At 38.7% G+C, this 21,794-nt stretch overlaps 1 protein-coding gene across 7 annotated transcripts in view; it reads right to left on the reverse strand.

Moving 5' to 3' along the window:
- Positions 1 to 21,794, reverse strand: part of FANCC (FA complementation group C) — a 210,022-nt gene that overhangs the window by 62,168 nt on the left and 126,060 nt on the right. For all 7 annotated transcript variants that reach the window (XM_054254166.2, XM_002742743.7, XM_054254162.2 and 4 more), the window contains 2 exons: positions 7,963 to 8,073; positions 7,009 to 7,073 (listed from right to left, as the gene is read on the reverse strand). In XM_054254166.2, coding sequence (XP_054110141.2) covers positions 7,009 to 7,073; positions 7,963 to 8,073 — 176 coding nt within the window. The remainder of the gene's footprint in view (positions 1 to 7,008; positions 7,074 to 7,962; positions 8,074 to 21,794) is intronic.

Consider the following 21,794-nt stretch of genomic DNA (forward strand, 5'->3'; position numbering starts at 1 on the left):
TATTTCTTAGAGATCTTGTTCCTATTTAGAAATATACACAAATATGGGATTGCTTTATTACACTGCTTTATTACATTGAGGTCATCTCCTTCTATTCCTGAATGTTTTACCATAAGTGAGTGTTGAATTTTGCCATATCCTAGTTCTGCATTAATTAAGATGATGAGGTGGGTTTTGTTCATCATTCTATCAATGTGGCACATTATAGTGATTTTTGTATATTGAGCCATCCTTGTATTCGAGGAATAATTTTTATTCAGTCATGGTATATAATCCTCTTAATGTATTGTTGAATTCACTTTAAGCTGAGAATCTTTGCATCATGATTCATTAAGGATATCAGTCTGTTTTCTTGTAGTTTCATTGCCGGATTTTGGTGTCATGGTAATGCTTGCTCACAAAATGAATTTGGAAATGTTCCCTCTTCTTCAATTTTTTGGAAGAGTTTAAGAAAGATTGATGTTACTTCTTCTTTAAATGTCTGATAGAATTCTCCAGGCAAGCCATCTGGTCCTGGTTTTTTTCTTTGTCGAAAGGTTCTGAATAACCAATTCAATCTCTTTATTAGCTATAGATCTGTTCAGATGTTTTTATTTCTTCATGATTCAGACATGAAGGTTGTATATTTTTAGAAAAATATTTATTTCATTGAGTATTATTTAGGTTATTCAATCTGTTGGCATATAATCATTCACAGTAGTCTCATCATCTTTTTAATTTTTGTGGTATCAGTTTTAACTTCTATTCTTTCATTCCTGATTTTTGCTATTAAGTCTTCTCTTTTTTTCCTTAGTCTAAGGAATTGTCAATTTTGCTGATCTTTACAAAAATCCAACTCTTATTTTATTGATTTTTTTTTCTATTCTTTATTTTATTTACTTCTGCTCTAATCTTTATTAGTCTCTCCCTTCTAATTTTAGGTTTAGTTTGTTCTTCTTTTCCTAGTTGCTGAGTTGTAAAGTTAGGTTTCTGATTTGATACCTCTTTTCTTGTTTTTCTTCCTTCAAAAGCATGAACACCTTCTTCTTTTTTAATGTAGGCCTTTACCACTATAAACTTCCTGCTTAGAACTGCTTTTGCTGCATCCCATAGGTTGTGATATGTTGTGTTTTCATTTTCATTTGTTTCAAGTTATTTTCTATGTTTCTTGTAATTTGTTCTTTGACCCATTGATTGTTTAAGAGTGTGTTAATTTCCATATATTTGTGAATTTTCCAGTTTTCCTTTTGTTATTGATTTCCATTCCCTTGTGGTCAGAAAAAATAGTACTATGACTTCAGTCTTCTTAAATTTGTTAAGACTTGTTCTGTGGCCTACCATGTTATCTTTCCTAGAGAATGCTCTATATGTGCTTGAGAAGAGTGCATATTCTACTATTACTGGGTAGAATGTTCTATATATGTCAATTAGGTTCAATTGGTCTATAGCATTACTCAAGTTCTATTTTCTTCTTTTTTTTTTTTGAGACGGAGTTTCGCTCTTGTTACCCAGGCTGGAGTGCGATGGCGCGATCTCGGCTCACTGCAACCTCTGCCTCCTGGGTTCAGGCAATTCTCCTGTCTCAGCCTCCCGAGTAGCTGGGATTACAGGCACGTGCCACCATGCCCAGCTAATTTTTTGTATTTTTCGTAGAGACGGGGTTTCCAGAATGGTCTCGATCTGTTGACCTCGTGATCCACCCGCCTCGGCCTCCCAAAGTGCTGGGATTACAGGCTTGAGCCACTGCACCCGGCCTCAAGTTCTATTTTCTTATTGATCTTCAATCTGGTTAATCAATCTGTTATTGAAAGTGGGGTGGTGAAATCTATTATTGTGTTACTGTCTATTTTTCTCTTCAATTCTATTGGTGTTTGCTTCATATATTTGGATGCTTTGCTGTTAAGTGTATATATTATTGTAATTGTTGTATCTCCCTGGTGAATTGACTCTTTGACTATTATATAATCTTTTTCTTTGTCTCTTTTGATAGTTTTCTGATCTACATATGGCTACGCCTGCTCTAATTGGTTACCATTTACATGATATATATTTTTCCATCATTTCATTTTCAGCCTATATATATCCTTATATCTCAAGTGACAGAATATAGCTAGAACATAGTTGGATCTTGTTTTCTGATCTAGTTTGCTACTTCACATCATTTGAATGGGGTATTTAATTCATGTTCACCTAATTACTGATACAGAAGGACTTATTATTGGCATTTTGTTGTTTTCTATATACCTTGTAGTCATTCAGTTCATGATTTTCTCTCTTATTCCCTTCATGTTTCATTGATCTTTTTCATAGTGACATGCTTTGATTTTCTTCTCATTTTCTGTTGTGCATCTCCTACAGGTATTTTCTTTGTTATTACCATGGGGATTACATTAAACATCTTAGCGTTATAACAACCTAACAAGGTAACTTCAATCACATACTAAAACTCTACTCATTTACATCTCCCTCCCCAGTTTATGCTATTAATGTCATAAATTATATCCTTTTCTATTTTGTATCAACATAGTTTAATAGCTATTTATGCTTTTATCTTTTAAGTTCTATACCAGAATTAAAAATGATTTATGGACAGTCAGCCCTCTATGTCTATGTGTTCTGTATCCATGGGTTCAACTAATCATGGATCAAAAATATAGTATTTGCAGGATGTAGAACCCAAAGATTGACCATTTGTTTCTGTATGTTCCATACAGTTTACTGTAGAACTGGAGCATCCGCAGATTTTGGTATGTGTGGGGAGTCCTGGAACCAATCCTCTGTGGATACCAAGGTACAACTGTACTATATGACACAGTATTATAAAATTTTAAATTTTTCTGTATATTTACATTTATCAGAAGGCTTTATATTTTTGTATGCTTTCATGTTGCTGTCTAATATCCTTTCATTTCAACTTGAAGGACTCCCTTTAGCAATTCTTGTAAGGCAGGTCTAGTGGTGATGAACTTCTTCAGCTTTTGTTTATCTGGGGGTATCTTTACTTCTTCATTATTGAAGAATGATTTAGCCCAGATGAAGTATTCTTAGTTGGAAGGGGTTTTTGTTTTGTTTCGTTTCCTCCCTGGCTCTTTGAATGTATCATCCCACTCCCTTCTGGCCTGTAATTATGCTGAGAAATCCACTGACAATCTTCTGGAATCTTCCTTCTACATGACAAGTCACTTTTTTCTTGCTGCTTTCAAGATTCTGTCTTTAACTTCTGACAATCGAATTTTTGTTTACGTTGGTGTGGGCCTCTTTGGGTTAATTCTTTGGAGTCCTTTGAGCTTCTTAAATTAGGATATCTAATTCCTTCCTAATATTTGGGAAGTTTTTACCATTATTTCTTCGAATAAGTTCTTTGCCCCTTTCTCTCTTATTCTAGGACTCCCATAATGTGTATATTGTTCCACATGATGTTGTTCCACAAGTGTCTTAGGCTTTCTTTACTTTCCTTTATTCTTTTTTTTTTCTGACTTAATAATTTCAAATGATTTGTGTTTAAGTTTTCTGATTCTTTCTTCTGTTTGATCAAGTCTACTGCCGAACCCCTCAAGTAAGTTTTTCAATTCAGCTATTGTGGTTTTTTAGCTCCAGAATATCTGTTTTGTTCTCATTTATTCTACATCTTTATTGATATTCTCATTTTGTTCATGTATTGTTTTCCTGATTTCATTGAATTGTTTATCTGTGTTCTCTTGCAGTGCCTTGAGATCCCTTAAGACAAATATTTCAAATTCTTTGTCAGGTAATGAGTACACTTCTGTTTCTTTAGGGTCTGCTTCTGTAGATTTATTCTGTTCCTTTGATTATGTCATGTTTCCCTGGTTTACTTTGTGTCTTGTTGTTTTTGTTGTATTTTGTACATTTAAAGACACATCCACTTATCTCAGTCTTTATGGACAGACATGGTACAGGGAAGACTTTCACAAATGGACTCTCAACTAAAGATTGTGGAGGTCCCTCGAACCTTTTCCAGGGATGTGTCTTCCTTGAGCTTATGCATGTGATTTCCAAATTAGAGGGCTTGTGATTTCCAAATTAGAGGGCTTTATGGGTTTCTTTCTCAAGAGCTCCTAATCTCTTCCTCCCTCTAGTGTCTGTCTGTGGTATTACAGATTCTCCAGTGCTGCAACAAGCTGCTGAGCTATCTTGTTCCAAAGTATGATGCCATTTCTGTCAGTGCTGTGGGTCAGGCAAGACTGATACCAGTCTCTCTGGTAGGCCTCTGAAAAGCCAGAATACTGGATATATAATCCATTCTTCTCTTCCCCTCCCAAAGAACAAGTCATGAGCTAGGCACTTTCTCCCAATTATGTTGAGCTATGCCAGCCTCCATCCGCAGCACTGTCAATTCTCTGGTGCTACCACAAACCACTAAGCTTTCTTTTGTTTACCAGGGCCCCAAGGCATCAAAAGTAGTCTTCTTTTATCCGCAGTTTTACTTTTTGTAGTTTGAGCTAGCCATGGTCACCCGTGGTCCAAAAATATCAAATGAAAAAATTCCAGAAATAATTCTTTCAAATTGTGCAATTATTTTGTTTGTTTTGAGACAACACCTTGCCCTTGTTGCCCAGGCTATAGCACAGTGAATAGTGCAATCTCAGCTCACTGTAACCTCCACCTCCTAGGTTCATGTGATTCTCCTGCCTTAGCCTCCTGAGTAGTTGAGACTACAGACATGAGCCACCATGCCCAGCTAATTTGCATTTTTAGTAGAGATGGGGTTTTGTCATGTTGGCCACGTTGGTCTTGAATTCCTGAAATCAGGGGATCCACCTGCTTTAGCCTCCCAAAATGCTGGGATTAAAGGCATGTGCCACCCTACCTGGCCTAAATTGTGCACTGTTCTGAGTAGCATGATGAAATCTCATGCTGTTCCACTATGTCCCACCTGGAACATGAATCATCCCTTTGCCCAGGGTATCCATGATATGCACTACCTGCTTAGCAGCCATATTGGTTGTCAGATCAACTGTCACAGTATCACTGTGCTTGTGTTCAAGTAACCCTTATTTTATTAATGTTTAATAATGACCTCAAAGTCCAACAGCACTGGGGCTGGCAATTTGGATATGCCATAGAGTAATTATAAAGTGCTTCCTTTAAGGGAAGAGGTGAAAGTTCTCAACTTAATAAGGAAAGAAAAAAATCATATGCTGAAGTTGCTGAGATCTATAGTAAAAACAAATCATCTATCTGTGAAATTATAAAGAAGGAAAAAAATGTTAGTCTTATCATTGCATCTCGCATGGCAAAAATTATAGCCATCATGCATGATAAGTGCTTAGTTAGGATGGAAAATACATTAAATTTGTGAGTGGAATACAGAAATATGTTATGATTGATGGCAATCAGGTTTGGTACCGTCCACAGTTTCAGACATCCACTGGGTGTCTTGAAACATCCCCTGCAGATAAAGAGGGATTACTGTATACCATTTCCTCATCAGTGCTCTCAGTCAGTGGAGAGAGAAGTTCCTTGTCTGCTCCCTAAAAAGTGAAAATGTTGGATGCACATTCCACTTTTCTTTTTCCCTCCCAAGGGAGAGAAGCTACAAAGCTGTTTTTCCTACCAATCTCCCCAAGCTGTGTCAGCCTTGGAAAAGGGCCATCACAGTTGACACAAAATAGACATTTTTAACCAATTTCAATGTGGCTATTCTAGACTTTTAGCTTGCCTGCAGTATTGTGACTTCTTAATTGGTTCTGTAGTTCTCATTAAACTTTTGGGGGATGTATGTTGTAGTTAAGTCAATGTCTCTATTGGGAAATAAGGTCTAGGACTTCCTATTCTGCCATCTTGCTGATGTCACTCCTGAAGAACTCCTTTAATGTTATTATTAATTCAGTTTTCCTCTTTTGGTAACGACCTGCTTATATTCCTTGCTCTTTTCCATACTGGAGTATCTGCCTCTTTATGACTGATTTTTGCAAGTCATTTCTATATTTTGCATTCTGATCCTTTGTTTCTATTTATTAATAAATTTTAAAAATTATTTTATTGTCAGCTGCTTATTAAAAAATCATCAACTGTGATGTACATTTTGGGATTTTGGTGTAGGAAGTATATACACATTACACTGACTGATTTTTAAAGTCCTTTTAAATAAATTTATAATTATATAAATCTAAAGAGCCATCAGTCAACATTCACCTCACAACTAAAGCCAAGTCTTTACCTGACATGTAAATAAATAAATCTAAACACTTTCCATGTCTCCTATATATTCTTCTTCTTACATTGCCAATAACATAATAAAGATTTCTCCAATGTTTTCCTCTAATAATTACATAGTTTAAGGGTTAGGTGCAAAGGATTTCTAAAGGTTGAAGACAAAGACAATTTCTGATAGAGCTGGAATTAGCAACGGCTTTATAAAAAAAAAAAATCAATCCCTCAGTCTCAGATTCTCCTGGTTAATGACATGTCAAAAATGAAATGCTCACCAATGAAAACTGATTTCTTTCACAGAGTGAAGAAACATTTGTAATGTAATTAATTGCCTTTTAATTTGTCTGAATCTGTTTGTTTAGTCTAGATTTTGGAATATGATGATGTTTCTTAAAATAGGGGATATGTTCACATAAAATGTTGCCTTGTAAATATCCTGACTCTGTGTGTGTCTGTGTGCTGGGAGCAGGAGGAGGCAGAGCCAGAGCAGGCTAGTAGGAGAGCACACACTTGCACCTGTGTACATTCCCCTCCTGCAGAGTGAGCAACCCCAGGATAAAACTAAGTGCTGCTCTTTCTTTTGTGCTCCCTACTGTATACATAGGGCTTTTTACTTAATGGGCCCACAAAAGACATTGCATGATTTACTTACTATTCTGTGAGAGTTGAGAAAACAGTGATTTAAAAGAGTTTGAAAAAACTTACCAATTTGCTATGTATTCCACTAAAATAATCTTCCTACATAGAATACAACCATAACTGAACACACATTTCCTATGAATTGTAAATTTTCCTTTATAACCAAATTGACACATTTTGAAACTTGAGAAGAAGGATGTTTAGTTTAACACCTACCGCCTTTGAGTGTTAAATCCATTAAGATGATTCTCTCTGAGTTCAGATGCTAATGATAAAACCATCTGTAAAACAAAATCAGTTGCAGGTTAACTCATGCTGCAAACAGGATTACCTCAGTTCTGTTTTTCTTGGTGTGAGTGATATTTCCGTTGAGATTCCTCCAACCCACATCTTCTCCTCATGTTTTACTTTGTCAGAGTGAAAAGGAAGCAGTGCCATGTCATATTTACTAATAACCGGGATTTTATGTTTAATGTCTATAATTCTGCATTCCTATTTGGGCAATGAACAATAGACAGATCATTCATTTCGTAAGAATTAAAACCAAATCCATTTAAATAAAATGTTAGTTTATTTCTTCATTCAAAATCTAGTTGATTTAAAAAAAAATGCTTCTCTTGTATAAAGCTTCCGAAACACCAGAACAGTTAACAAACATTAAAAATCTTCTAACATTTTTTACAAGAGTTACATCAAGATTGTAAGTTAAAATTTCTTACATTTGGCTACAATTTAGGCCAGAAGAAAACAAAGCTGTAATACTAAGAGGTAAATACGTAATACTATGTATTGAATTTTCTGCTTTGCTTTAACAGAAAATTCCCATCAGGTTATTTTAAATATAAGATTTGTCTAATGGTACAAGACTGTGTTTATAATAGCTAAGAAAAGCTCTTCTCCCAAACATCAGAGTGAATAAGTGAGATGTGTTACAAGAAAGAGAGGTTGATTGGTTTGTTTAGTAAAACCCTTCCTGGTTTCCTTCTTTCTCATAACTTCCCATCTCACATTTCTTCCTTACATGGCCGTAAGTCTGCCCATGGTAAAAAGAGATAAACAAAGAAAAGTTAAACATCTCTTCTGGAGGACCAAAACATTTCCATTTACTCTTTTTGCTGATGATACATTCAACATTGAACATTTCAAAAGTGATAAATTTTAAATACTCACATTTTTAAGCAAACCAGGATAGTAATCTATAGGTGCATATCCAAGACCTTGAGTGAAAAGAGCAACTTCTTTATCAAATCTGAGTGCTGAAAGTATATGAGATAATAAACCCTAAAAAACATAAATAGAGAAAGTTAACTTATTTAAAAGTGGATACAAGTGGCTTTTATGTACAATGACTATGATTTATTTTTAAATGGGGTAATCCCTAATGAAACAAAGCAACCTATTTGTCGAAGTACCCAATTTACTTGATTCAAAGTGCAGAAATGTTAACATTAAAGTTAATACATTAAAAAGAAGTCAATTTAAACAAACTTTAACACTGAAACAAAAATATATATAATGAATAAGCAGTGCTTTATCTATATTAAGAATGAAATTTTATTGTTTTGAACTCAGTAAAATATGTTTAACAGAGATTATATGATAATTTTTTTCACACATATGTGAAACACCCAATCATCATGCTCTTGAACTAAAAAAGGATCAAGATATGATAATTTAATGTAAGATAGAGAACACATCACAAATCAGTAGAGAAAGGGCAGATTATGCAATGAATTGTTCCTCAGAAACTATTCGTACAAAAAGAAAAAAAGATTCTCACTGGGCATTATTTATCTGAATATAATCCAGTTTAATGTAAATTAAAGAGATAAATTTAAAAATGAAATAATACACAAGAGGAAAACATAAACATTTTTTTCAAGTGTCTGAATGAGAAAGAACTCTTAGAACTGAACATCCTGGGAGCAAATCATCAGGGAAGAGGTTTGGCTGTGCTCAATAAAAATAAAATCTTGTGTTTACCAGAAAAACAATATGATCACAAACTAGAAAGAATGTTAACAACAAATAGTACAGATTCTATGTTATCAAGTTAATGGACAAAATATATGACAAACACTAAGAACATAACCATAAATATGAATATATAATTCATAAGAGAAAATACAAACGACTAAGAAACACAGACATGAATGTTTGTCCTCCATAATCAAAAAGGGTAAGGTAAAACACCTATATGCCACTTTCACTTAATGAATTCAAGTTTTTACAGAGATGAATAGCTAATGCTGTATGGGGTTCTATGAAAGAGGTACTCTATATGAGCTCCTGGACGAACAGAAATAGGGTCTTCCGGCTACGCGTGGTGGCTCACACCTGTAATCCCAACACATGGGGAGGCCAAGGCGGGCAGATCACAAGCTCAGGAGCTCAAGACCAGCCTGGCCAATATGGTGAAATCCCGTCCCTACTAAAAATACAAAAAATTAGCTGGGCATGGTGGTGTGAACCTGTAGTCCAGCTACTTGGGAGCCTGAGGCGGAAGAATCACTTGAACCCCGAAGGTGGAGGTTGCAGTGCACTCCAGCCTGGGTGACAGATTGAGACTCTGTCTCAAAAAAGAAAAGAAAACAAAATAAAAAGGGTCTTTCATACAGGGTGGAGTTGTGAATGGCACCAACGCATCCATGAAGTGTGAGCAAATGTAACACAGCCTGGAACTCATCGTGAAGCTTAGACTTCTAGGAGTGTGTCTGCCTAGAGGTTTGTTACCTGAACAAACACAGATTACGGACTAACAAAGGCTCTACCTTATAGAAAGCAACTTGAAAAAAAATGTATTAAATGTCTTGAAAATATTCAGAACCCTTGATATAGCTGGCATACATTTAAGGAAACAAATGCAAATCTGATGACAGAAACTATGCTCAAAGATGCAGTTGTTATTTCTCATATAGTGAAAATTGTCTAATAGCAGGGAATGATTAATTTATAATATTCTTATATAGTGGCTCACTATAAGCTATTAAAATGTTTATAAAGGGGCCATGCATGGTGGCTCACACCTGTAATCGCAGCACTCTGGAAGGCTGAGTCGGAGAGATCACTTTAGCCCAGGGTTTCAAGACCAGCCCATGTTGCCCAGGCTGGTCTTGAAATCTGGGACGACAGATTTTGTATTTTGTATTGTATCCAGGTTTTGTATTTTTGTACAAAAAATTAGCTGGGCATGGTGGTGCACACCTGACATCCCAGCTACTCAGGAGGCTGAGGCAGGAGGATCACCTGAGTCCTGGAAATTGAGGCTGCAGTGAACCATCATCATGCCACTGCACTCCAGCCTGGGAGTTGGAGTGAGACCCTATCTCCAAAGAAAAAAAAAGTTTATGAATAATCTTAACAGTATTTTAAATGGTTATCTTATTAAATGAAGACAGATGTAAAATGTTATATTCAGAATGATCTCATCAATATAAAAATCCACACACGGGAACGGAGAAACAATGGGAGAAAATATCACTGTCTTAGTCCGTATGTGCTACTATAGCAAAATACCTCAGACTGGGTCATTTATAAAGAGCAGAACTTTATGTCTCAGTTCTGGAGGCTAGGAAGTCCACGACCAAGGAGCTGGCAGGTTCAGTGTTTGGTGAAGGCTTCCAAGGTGATGCCTTGTGGCTGTGCCCTCTAAGAGGGATGGGCACTATGAATGCTGTGTCTTTACATGGTAAAAGGAACAGAGGGGCAAAAAGGGCCCTGGACACTCTCTTTCACTTCTTATAAAATCATCAATCCCATTCATGAGAGCTCTATCCTCATGACTTAATCACCCCCCAAAGCCCCTCTTAATACTACCACATTGGTGATTAAGTTTCAACACATGAATTTTGGGGGATAGATCACAGCTATCACCAAATGTTAGCAGTTTCTAGGGGGGTGCTAGAGACCCATAATAGTGCCACCCTAGAGACTGCTAACATTTATATTAACATTAGATATATATATTCCCCCCCTTCTTCTTCTTTCTACTTTATTGTGTTTCCTAACCTCCCATAAATCTATGTACTTCTTTTAATACCAGGAAAAAAATTTTTGAAAAATTTTATCGGCTGGGCGCGGTGGCTCACGCCTATAATCCCAGCACTTTGGGAGGCTGAGGCACGTGGATCACAAGGTCCAGAGATCGAGACCGTCCTGGTCAACAAAGTGAAATCCCGTCTCTACTAAAAATACAAAAATTAGCTGGGCATGGTGGCATGCACCTGTAGTCCCAGCTACTTGGGAGGCTGAGGCAGGAGAATCGCCTGAACCCAGGAGGCGGACGTTGCGGTGAGCCGAGATCGCACCATTGCACTCCAGCCTGGGTAACAAGAGCGAAACTCCGTCTCAAAAAAAAAAAAGAAGAAGAAGAAAAATTTTATTTGGAAATATTTGATTTTTTGAAAAGTTCCATACTGCATTTTATGATAACACATGAGACAAAATGGATTTGCATCTGTGCATATAAATATACATATATAACTTCATACACAGATACTTGGAGATGACAGTCTAATCTGGGGTAGAGGCTAAGGGTGCCTCAGTGATGGGCAGGCAGGTTCCACATACCCGGGACAAGCATGTGGCATGCATATCAATGACACGCTGGGTGGTTATCACTATCACGGTGCTCACTTCAATTTCATCATAAAGTATCTGACACATCCAAAAAGATACAAGATATTATGTCAAATTTCACAAACCTTCAAACTTAATCAGTAAAACATTAGAAATACAAAAGAAGCCTTGTATGCCCTCTGCCCTTCCCCACCACGATTCAACAGCAGTCCCTACCCCTTGGGGGAAGCTCTACTCTGAATGTGAGAGGCATCCTTTTGTGCGGATCATGTACTTTCACCCTGTGAGCTCAGACCCCCTCCGTATCCTTAAAGGAAAATCCAGGCAACACTTCTAAGTCATGTAGGTGGAAACCTGCCATTTGTACATGACATCCTATCTAGTATTTTCAAATTAGAATTGTAAGTTAACAAAGTAGCTTTAAAACATTACTACTCAGTAGAAGACATTCATGATTAGTAAAAACAACAACAACGACAAAAAGTGGCAATAGGTACTACATGATTTACAGAAAAATGAATCCACTGGAAAGGGGGAAAAACAGGAGCTTTACAGAGTTAGAGTGAACCCTGCCTAAAATAGAGAGAAGGATGGCGCCTCTTGCTTACTATTGCTTTTTCCCTCTTTCAGTTCAAATCTGCCCCAAATGCAGACAGGAAACAGGAGCTGACCATAGCCCCAAATGAGTTCATCTCCATGTTGGTTGTGTTCTTTTCCAACACCAAGTGCAATCTGGGAGACAGAGGGAGCAGCCGTGGCTGGGTAAGCAGAGCCAGGGAGCTTAGGTACAAGCCAGGGTGCTATCTGTGGAGGGGCAATGGCACTTACCGCTGGGCTCCACTGAACTTTTGAAGGAAGACAGTGGGGCCTATACAGCAGGGAGAACACTTGGTGCACTTAGCAAGCCAGGATGGGGCCTGAACTCCCAGTGGGGTCCAGCGCAGGTGTGCCGGGAAAAGGGAAAGCCCAGCCAGATCTGGCCAGCCATATGTCAAATCCACGTGGAGGTGTCCAAGTCAGACCCAGGCAGAGGAAGGAAGACTTGGTTTAGAAACTAAGTGGGAACTCAGAGCCAGAACAAATAAACACAATAGAGGTCTCCATTTTAAACACATAAAATATGCATTAACCACTTTAAACACTCAAAATATTGATCGGCCATTATTGAAACCCATTTTAGGAATGAAGTAATATTCCTTTTTCCCTCTTTTTCTTTTTTTCCCCTTCTTTTTCTCTAAAAAACAAAAAACAAACAAACAAAAAAAGTAGCCTGTTTCCCCTAAGCAGCTGAAATCCTGCTCTGAAAAATATCTCCCGGTTAAAAAAAAAAAAAGAAAGACATGTGGCCCAGTTACCTCCATCTCCCCACAGACGGCTGACCAGCTCATGATCATGTGAGTGAGACCCTGCAGAAACAGCAGCCACCAACCTGTGCTGCTTGTGTCATCGCTTGAGAAGTGATTTGCCCAAGGTTACACAGTGAGGAAATGAGGCAATGAGTGAATTAATTCAATGAGTATTTATTGAGCACCTACAATATATCAGGCTTTGGGAAAGGAGCAGTGAGCAAAACAGTCCCTCCCTTGAAGGTGGGAGCAGATTAGCCTTTTGTGATCTGAATGTGGATCAGATTAGCCTTTTGTGATCTATGCTGTAAAGCAAAGCACAGCAAAGCCATGCTGGGTGTGGGGACAGAGTGAGAGCTGAGTGTGCTGTTTTTGGATGGAGAGCTTAAGGAAGGCCTGTCTGAAGAGGTGACATCTGAGTAGAGACCAGAATGAAGTGAAGTGTATCTACATAGATATCTAGGGGAGAAGAGTAACAGAAAGAGGGAACCACACATTAAAACACCCTGAGGTGGGAATATGATAGATTCCTTTGAGAAACAGCAATGTTGCTAGTGAAAGAATGGGATGAACAGGGGGCAAACTGGCAGGAAGTAAGGTCAGATGTAAAGTCAGGGGTTTGCCAGGCATGACGGCTCACACCTGTTATCCCAGCACTTTTGAAGGCCAAGGCAGGTGGCTCACACGGTCAGGAGTTTGAGACCAGCCTGACCAATATGATGAAACCCCATCTCTACTAAAAATACAAAAATTAGCCAGGTATGGTGGCACATGCCTGTAATCCCAGCTAGTCAGGAGGCTAGGGCAGGAGAATCACTTGAACCCGGGAGGCAGAGGCTGCAACAAGCTGACATCGCGACACTGCAACTTCAGCCTGGGTGACAGAGCAAGACACTGTCTCAAAAAAAAACAAAAACAAAAAAACTAATAAATACAAATAAAAAAATAAAGTCAGGGGTTTGATTATATAGGGCCTTATAAGTTCAAAAAAAAAAAAAAGAAAGAAACTAGGTGGGCTCCAAGCTGGCAGCAGTCTGGGTTTCATGGAGCAGGTCAGTCTGATGCTAGGTAGGGGGAAGGGTAGTGTCAGAATAATGCAACCTACTGCTCAGAAACCAGACTTTTGCATTCTATTTAACAAACACTTAAAGCACTTACTACATACCAGGGGCTGTTCTAAACTGCTTACAAATGCAACTCATTTAATCCTCATAGCCTATGGGTAGGTACTATTACTGAATTTGGGTTAAAGAGGAAGAAATCAAGACAGTTTAAGCAGCCTGCCCAAGGCTAGTTATTTATTCTATGAACAAACCTTATAATAAATCTCCCTGTGTCCACTGTCCATGAGATCCCTGGGATAGTTTTTAACAACGCAAATCTGATTGCTCTGTATGAGACCCTTATGGCTTCCAGTTACTCTCACCGTGAAGCCCAAACTTCTCAAAGTGAAGCAGCCTGGCTCACCAGTGTACCCCACACCCAGCACCAGGCTTGACTTCTCCTTACAAGCCTATTTGGGATCCTGGAAGGCCACAGACTTTAGTATGTCTGATCCCCTCTGCCTGGGGAGCTCTCCTATGCCCCTCACTTGTGAGAAGTCACTTCTTGAAGAGATTCTAACGATTATGACATCTAAAATTTACCAAGCGCTTATAATGCGTAAGGCACTACGTTCTCTAAGTATGGCATCTCACTGAAAACCTCGGGTTCAGTTTTTAATCAAATTCAATTCAGCAATGTTTCAATTAAGCCACCCATAAACAGGTGGCTACTGTTACTATATATTGTAATTCAACCTTAAAAAATTAGAGTGCAAGCACTACAGACTCAGTTGGGATGGAAAGTAATGTAGTATGCAACAGAGGAAAATCAGTTTTGAGGCAGTAATAGCTAAGGGCCAGTCAAGATTGTAGATCTTAAACAAAATCATGCCTAGGCTTTCTCCTAACCCACAGCCTCCAAGAAGCACTCACACCCCAGGCCTGGGAACAGCTCACGGAGGGTGACTTCCCAATACTGCATGAGCTCCTCTTGACATGTGATAGATTCACAGGGTGAGATGAGAGATTGTAAATAATTCCTAAGTAATGTTTAAAATAGCCACAAATAGTTTCCTAGATACCACAGTCATGCATCACTTAACAACTGGGACACATTCTGAGAAATGCTTTGTTAGGCAATTTCTCTCTATCCAAACATCACAGAGTGTACTTACATGAACCCAGTGTAAATTGGGTTCAGCCTGCTGTACACCTAGGCTACATGGGACAGCCTATTGCTCCTGGGCTACAAACCTGTGCAGGATGGGACTGTACAGAGTACTGTTAACACAATAGTATTTGTGATCTAAATCTATCTAAACACAGAAAAGGTACAGTAAAACTTACTGTACCTTCTCTATGTTTAGGACACTTACCATGACAGGAGCTTGCAGGACTGGAAGTTGCTCTGGGTGAGTCAGTGAGTGGGGAGTACATGTGAAGGCTGAGGACATAACTGTGCACCACTGTAGACTTTATGGACACTGTATACTTACACTACACTAAATTCATAAAAAGATGTATTTCTTTCTTCAGCAATAAACTATTCTTAGCTTACCACAACTTTCAAACTTGATAAACCTATTTTTGTTGAACTTTTGTACTCTTGTAATAACAGCCTAAAACATAAACACATTGTATAGCTATATGAAAATATTGTCTTTCTTTATATCCTTACACTATAAGGTTTTCTATATTTTAATTTTTTTACTTTTTAAACTTTTTGTTAAAAACTGAGGCACACTGCCACCAAGACACTTGTCCTGGTCACTTCAAGCCCTGGTTCACGGTTGTGCTGCTGTGAATACAAACCCGCTCTCTGGCTGCCAAGAATATATGTGGCCAGGATAGCAAATCAAGCATTCAAGCTCCAGGCAAGAGGTCTTCTCAGGTTCCCAAACAGACTTTCCAGAATCCCAAGATACTGAGACTCAGCCCCTTCCAGGCCTTGCCACCAAAGAGAATCAGAGAGGGGATGGGGGAGCCATCCAGACTCTCCAGCCCAAGCTTGTCAGCACACAGCCCAACACAAATTTGTAAACTTTCTTAATACATTATGAGACTTTTTTTGTGATTTTTTTTTTTTTTTAGCTCATCAACTATCATTAATGTTAGTGTATTTTATGTGTGGCCCAAGACAATTCTTCCAATGTAGCCCAGGGAAGCCAAAAGACTGGACACCCCTGCTATAGCCTCTTCTGTAGTGAAAATGAATTTTTACTCAAAGCAGCAACTCACTATTCACAAGGACACCATCCCAGATGCTGAGCATCGACCTCTTGCCTCCCTGGGACAGACCTTATCTGAGTCCCAGCAAAGCCCACACTGTCCTCCAGCCTCTACCATCCAGACATGTTCCAGAAGAGCCCCTCAGAACTGTCTTGATGAGATGGGACAAGGGATGGTAGAGCTTCAAATTCATAATGGCTGCCTTATCCCTCTCTTCTGAGAGGTCTGTACCTGCTGGTTGGAGCCTTCACCCTTAGGAGACTTAGCCCATGTCCCAGGAAGTGCCCCGTATGAGGAAGTACTGGTCTCTTCCTCCTCTGAGGAGGGTGTGCAGGAATGGACCTCTGTGCTAGGGAACACAACTGCCATTCGCACAACCAGGCTGACTGGCACCTGTGCACCTGTTTCTTCAGCTGTGGTGCCTATGCAAACAGTGGAACCCCAAAGCACACTGGGTGGTCAACACACAGAAACGGCACCAAATACAATTATGTAAGCTTAAGTTGAATACAAATGAGACTTATAATGTCATATAAAAATGCTGTTACTTGAATTTTATAAGAAAATTGAGTTAAATTGCGTAAAGGCATTAAAATGTAATTTTAATAGGAAGCTATGAAAATTATCTACATTTGATGTACAAATGCCTGAATTTTGGGTAACTCTGTAAAAGCCACTTTTACAGAGGGTGTGAAAAGGAGTCTGCCACTTACTTTATAAGACATTGACTTCCAAATCTCTGCTGTTTTTAACCAGCCCTCTGGTGATACTAACATTTCTTAGCCTGAAGGAGCATTTCCATGGAAACCATAATAGAGATTTTGCTAATTTTGGATTAAAATCATTATAAAATTGTTTGTTTGGTTTATGCTTTTAACCAAGCAGTCCTACAGATAGCATATTTTATTCATCAAATTTTATTTACTTTAGATAAAAGAGGCCTTGTCATTACCATGTGCTCTATGAATTTGCACTGTGTTTGAAATACAAACTCTCAGCTAAAACCCAGACCTATTTTATCAAAATCTGGATTTTAAATAATATTTCCAGGTGATCCACATGCACATTAATAATCATTAATTCTATTCTTTTTGTTTTTGTTTTTGTTTTTTTTTTTTTTTTTGAGACAAAGTCTAGCTCTGTTACACAGGCTGGAGTACAGTGGCAAAATCTTGGCTCACTACAACCTCTGCCTCCCAGGTTCAAATGATTCTCCTGCCTCAGCCTCCAGAATACCTGGGATTACAGGTATGTGCCACCACACCCGGTTAATTTTTGTATATTTAGTAGAGATGGGGTTTCACCATGCTGGCCAGGCTGGTCTCGAATTCTTGGCCTCAAGTGATATGCCCACCTCGGGTTCCCAAAGTGCTAGGAATACAGGTGTGAGCTACTGTGTCCAGCTGGTATTCTATTCTTAAAAGAAGAAAAAGTTATACAGGTGTACTGATTTGACAAAAAGATACAGTTTAGACTGTACATTTCAATGCACATACATCTTATAAAAATAACTAAAAATAATAATAAAGGGGTGGAATGGGCTGAAGTACAGATGAAATAGAAATAGCACATGATAAGTAGTTGTTGAGGCTGAATGTCAGGTCTAGTGTACATTTTGTGTATTTTGTTTATGTTTAAAATGTTCTGTAATAAAACACTTGTATAAAAATACAAAGTTTATCTATAACATTAGCTTTTACAATTTGGCTACGTTTGGGGAGGAAGAAGGAAGAAAGTGGATGTCGGAAGCATGAACAAGGCTGGTTCTGTTTTGTAGTTACAAAAATCTATTTGCTTTGTAATAATTAACTGAGCTTTATCTTAATGCTTTCAGCATGTACTTCTGTATGCATATTATATAACAATAAAAATTTATTAAAGAGAAAAACTGAAGCATACACACACTAGCCGAGGCCTACACAGGGTCAGGTAATCAATATCACTGTCTTCTACCTCCACATCTTGTCCCACTGGTAAGTCTTCAGGGGGCAGTAACGTGAGCTGTCATCTCCTGTGATAACAGTGTTTTCTTCTAGAATGAATACCTCCTGAAGGACCAGCCTAAAGCTGTCTTACTGTTAGCTTCTTTTTTTTTGAGACAGGGTGTTGCTCTGTCACCCAGTCTGGCAATCACAGTTCACTGCAGCTTGGAACTCCCCAGCTCAAGCAATCTTTCCAACTCAGCCTCTTGACTAGCTGACAATATAGGTGTGTGCCACCATCCCTGGCTAATTTTTTTATTTTGTTTTATTTTTTGTAGAGGCAGGGTCTCAGTATGTCACTCAGGCTGGTCTCAAACTCCTGGCCTAAAGTGATCCTCCCGCCTTGGTCACCCAAAGCACTGGGACTACAGGCATAAGCCACCACATCTAGCCAACTTAAAAAATTTTTTTTGCTTTCTTTCTTCATCACTCAATTTGAAGTTTTTTAAAAAAATAAGTAGTACACACTAAAATAACAATAAAAATATAGTATGATAAATAAACCAGTAACATAGTCATTTATTGTTATCAAGTAATTGTGTACTATATATAATTTATATAATTGTACATGCTATACTTTTATATGACTACCAGCATAGTATGTTTGTTTACCTAGAATCACCACAAACACATTGTCTGTGTGTGTATACATATAAAATAAAATTTTAACTGATGTCTTTTTTCCATAATTCGCTAATATAAGTGGCTATGAAGTGCCACAAGTTGTTCCCTGAATAAGATAAGTGCTAAGTCCTAGAAATGACACACAGAGGCCAGTATATGGTTACACAGTTTCAAAACAGATACTTCAAACTCTGGTCCCCTAAATTTTTATTTTAAAGTTAACTTACATATTGATGAGCATTTCTCATTGGTAATAATAATTCTTTTTACTGCCACCTAGTGGCAAATAGTCAAAATACAAAACCATTAAAGATTAGGCATTGGCTCTTGGACAAAAATAAATTCCTATAGTCATATAATAACAGGTTATTCTTCAAATGCTGGCAGAGCAATCTTGGAGATCCTTTACTCTAACTCCCTCATTTTACTAATGAAGCACTGGGTTTCTAAATACACAAATCAATATTTAAGAAAAGGATGTGGATGTAAATGAAAAGGTTCAGACATATAAGATGTACAGGTATCATCACCCTGAACCTTGATATAAAATCTTTTGTCGGTAGAAAGTGTGGGAACTAACATGGCTGTTCCTAAAATGATTTTAAGCCCAATTTTGATTCATGTAAAAGAATGAAAAAACTCTGCTAATGTATGAAAAGCCATTGAAAATGCTTAGATCATGTTGGGTGAACTTTCCTAAGAAGATAAGTTTTAAATAAAGTAGAGGGAAATCCACTGCCCTTGCTTTTGGGTGTCATTAGTTGTCCTTGCCTCACTGTACCTGCTCCCTCATGTAACAGGCAGCACATTCACAGGCAGGTTAGGAAAGCTGGAGCAATGGGCTGTGGTCTGGCACGTGGTTTGGGTGTGGAAGAAGGTCTGCGAGTTTTGCTCAGGCAAAGACTAGACCAAATTCACCCAGCCCCTTCCCATCTCCAGACCATTTCCTTCTAGGAGAGCCACACTGTGGTCAATATTCTCAAACTGAGACAGAGCACACATATTATGCTTCTCTAAACAATTTCTTCATCTGGTCATTAAAGTCTTTTAGAATTTCCACCACTTTTCTCTCCATGACATGTCTCTTTATACAAAATACACCCCCAAAAAAGTTTACAAACAGGGATCCCTTATTTACTCATTCAACAAACAAAGGTTGAGGATGATCTGCATTCAAGCCACTCTCCTGGACCACTGGGGTGAGAAGCCCTGCAGCCTGGTAAACGGTGCTGCAGGTGGAAGCCATCACATAGGTAGCATATTAAGTGCTGAATGACTCTTGGTGAGGCAGTCACTGTGGGAATGGAACAAGGAGAGATGAGTTCCAACTGCTGGGTTTTGGGGTGCTCTCAAAGACCATGACATGTCAGCTGATTATGAGGGCTGGGAAAGAAGAAAAAGGGGAGGAGGCAGAGGCGAGGAGAAAAAAGAGTACATGTGTGATGTGGCTGGGACAGACAGAGGAAGATGACTGAGGAGGGAGTAGAGAAAAAAGATGGGAAAAACTCCATCACCCACTAAGGCTCCTGGCCCCCACTCCAGTCTGCCCCTACATGGCTTTAGCCCACCTGGGCAAACTCACTTCCCCTGCCTTTCTCTTTATTCCCTATGACTTGGTGACATCAGACTCCTGGCTGGTCACCAAATTCACCCAGCCCCTTCCCATCTCTAGACCATTTCCTTCTTCTGAGAAACCCAACAACCTCCCCCCCCATCTCTAGCTGCCAAAATCACACCTGTCTTTCAAAATCCATCTTTCTCCAGGATTCCTGTTCTAGTTGTTGACTGGGTAAGATGTTGTTCCGCAGTCTCTGTGGTTCCTCCCTTGTGTTTCTCTCCCTGCACCTTCCAAGGTCACCTTGCAGTGTAACTGTGACCCTGCTCTCCTCTGTCCACCATTAGCATTGAGGCTCTCCACCGCAGGCAGTGCCTCACTAGTCTTCACATTCCTAGCACAGCTGTGAGCCACACAATAGTCATTCAATAAAGACAAGCCCAGTGAAAACCAAGAGCACAGATTGCTCTCTTACAGCTACTGAACAACATAATCGCTACAGGATTCCCTTGTGACCTCGTTATAGGAGAGCACAACAAGTTTTCTTTTTCACAATTTGCTTTCCTTAGTTGCAGGTCATAAAACATCCACAGAATACTGGGAAAACACGACATCGCTATGTGCTTTTACTTCAAATCCATTTACTCATGTTGGGAATGCTGACCAGAACCTGCACACTGATGAGGATGTCCCTTCATTGGCTACAGTGTTGCTTTGGTGCCATTCAGCTTGCAGTAACCTTCAGGCACTGCAGTATTAGCACCTCCAGGAAGGACTGGAGAAGCAGCAGCAAAGAACCATCTTTGCTGAAAAGGGCCCTGAGAAATTCAGCCTCAGCTATATTTAAATACAAGGTATAATGCATATTTACACATTTAAAAACACTTTTTTCCCCTGCAAACCTGGTTAGTAAAACAAAGCTTTTGTTAGTTCCATCAGATTCACTCAATGTATTTCCCAGGTATAACTCGGTGTGTTTAACCTTGTCTTTCCTCAAAACAGTCTATTCAGTCCTGGGCCTGTGGCCATGCTGCCGTGTCAAATACTTGGAGGGGTCTGTGACCATATAAAATACCTGTGCCCAAATGCTGAATGAGTTGCTTCCCCCTGCCCTTTTTATTAATCTTCCCATGGCATTTTATGTAAATATCTAGTAAAGCATTTATGTTATTATACCGGAGGTGTTTGTTTACTGAATATTAAAATGCCCAAATTGATTAAATTACCTACAATGACTTATATTATTGTAAATCAGACACCATGGTGAAAATTGGCCAATTTTCCTATAACACAATTTAAAATTGTCACTTCCTCCTAAAACAAAGACAAACTAGAAATGAGAACAACTCATAAGCACCACCTAAATTTACTTCACTAAAAAAGGAAAGAAATGTTGTCCTCTATACAATAAAATGGACCACCACTGCCCTGCATAGCATTACATGACAAGACAGCAAAGATTTGTGTTACAAACCATTAAAAATACATGTGAAAGTTCTGCATAAAGGAAGACCTTATGGTCTTACCAAGAAAAATGTCACAAAGATGTCAGTACTCTGGCATACAAACTCAATGCAATCCCAAACAGAGTTTTTGGTGGGACTTCAGAAACTTTCCTAAAATTTAACTGGAGAAGCAAGGGGCC

Source organism: Callithrix jacchus, chromosome 1, assembly GCF_049354715.1.
Source record: "Callithrix jacchus isolate 240 chromosome 1, calJac240_pri, whole genome shotgun sequence".
Taxonomy (NCBI): domain Eukaryota; kingdom Metazoa; phylum Chordata; class Mammalia; order Primates; family Cebidae; genus Callithrix; species Callithrix jacchus.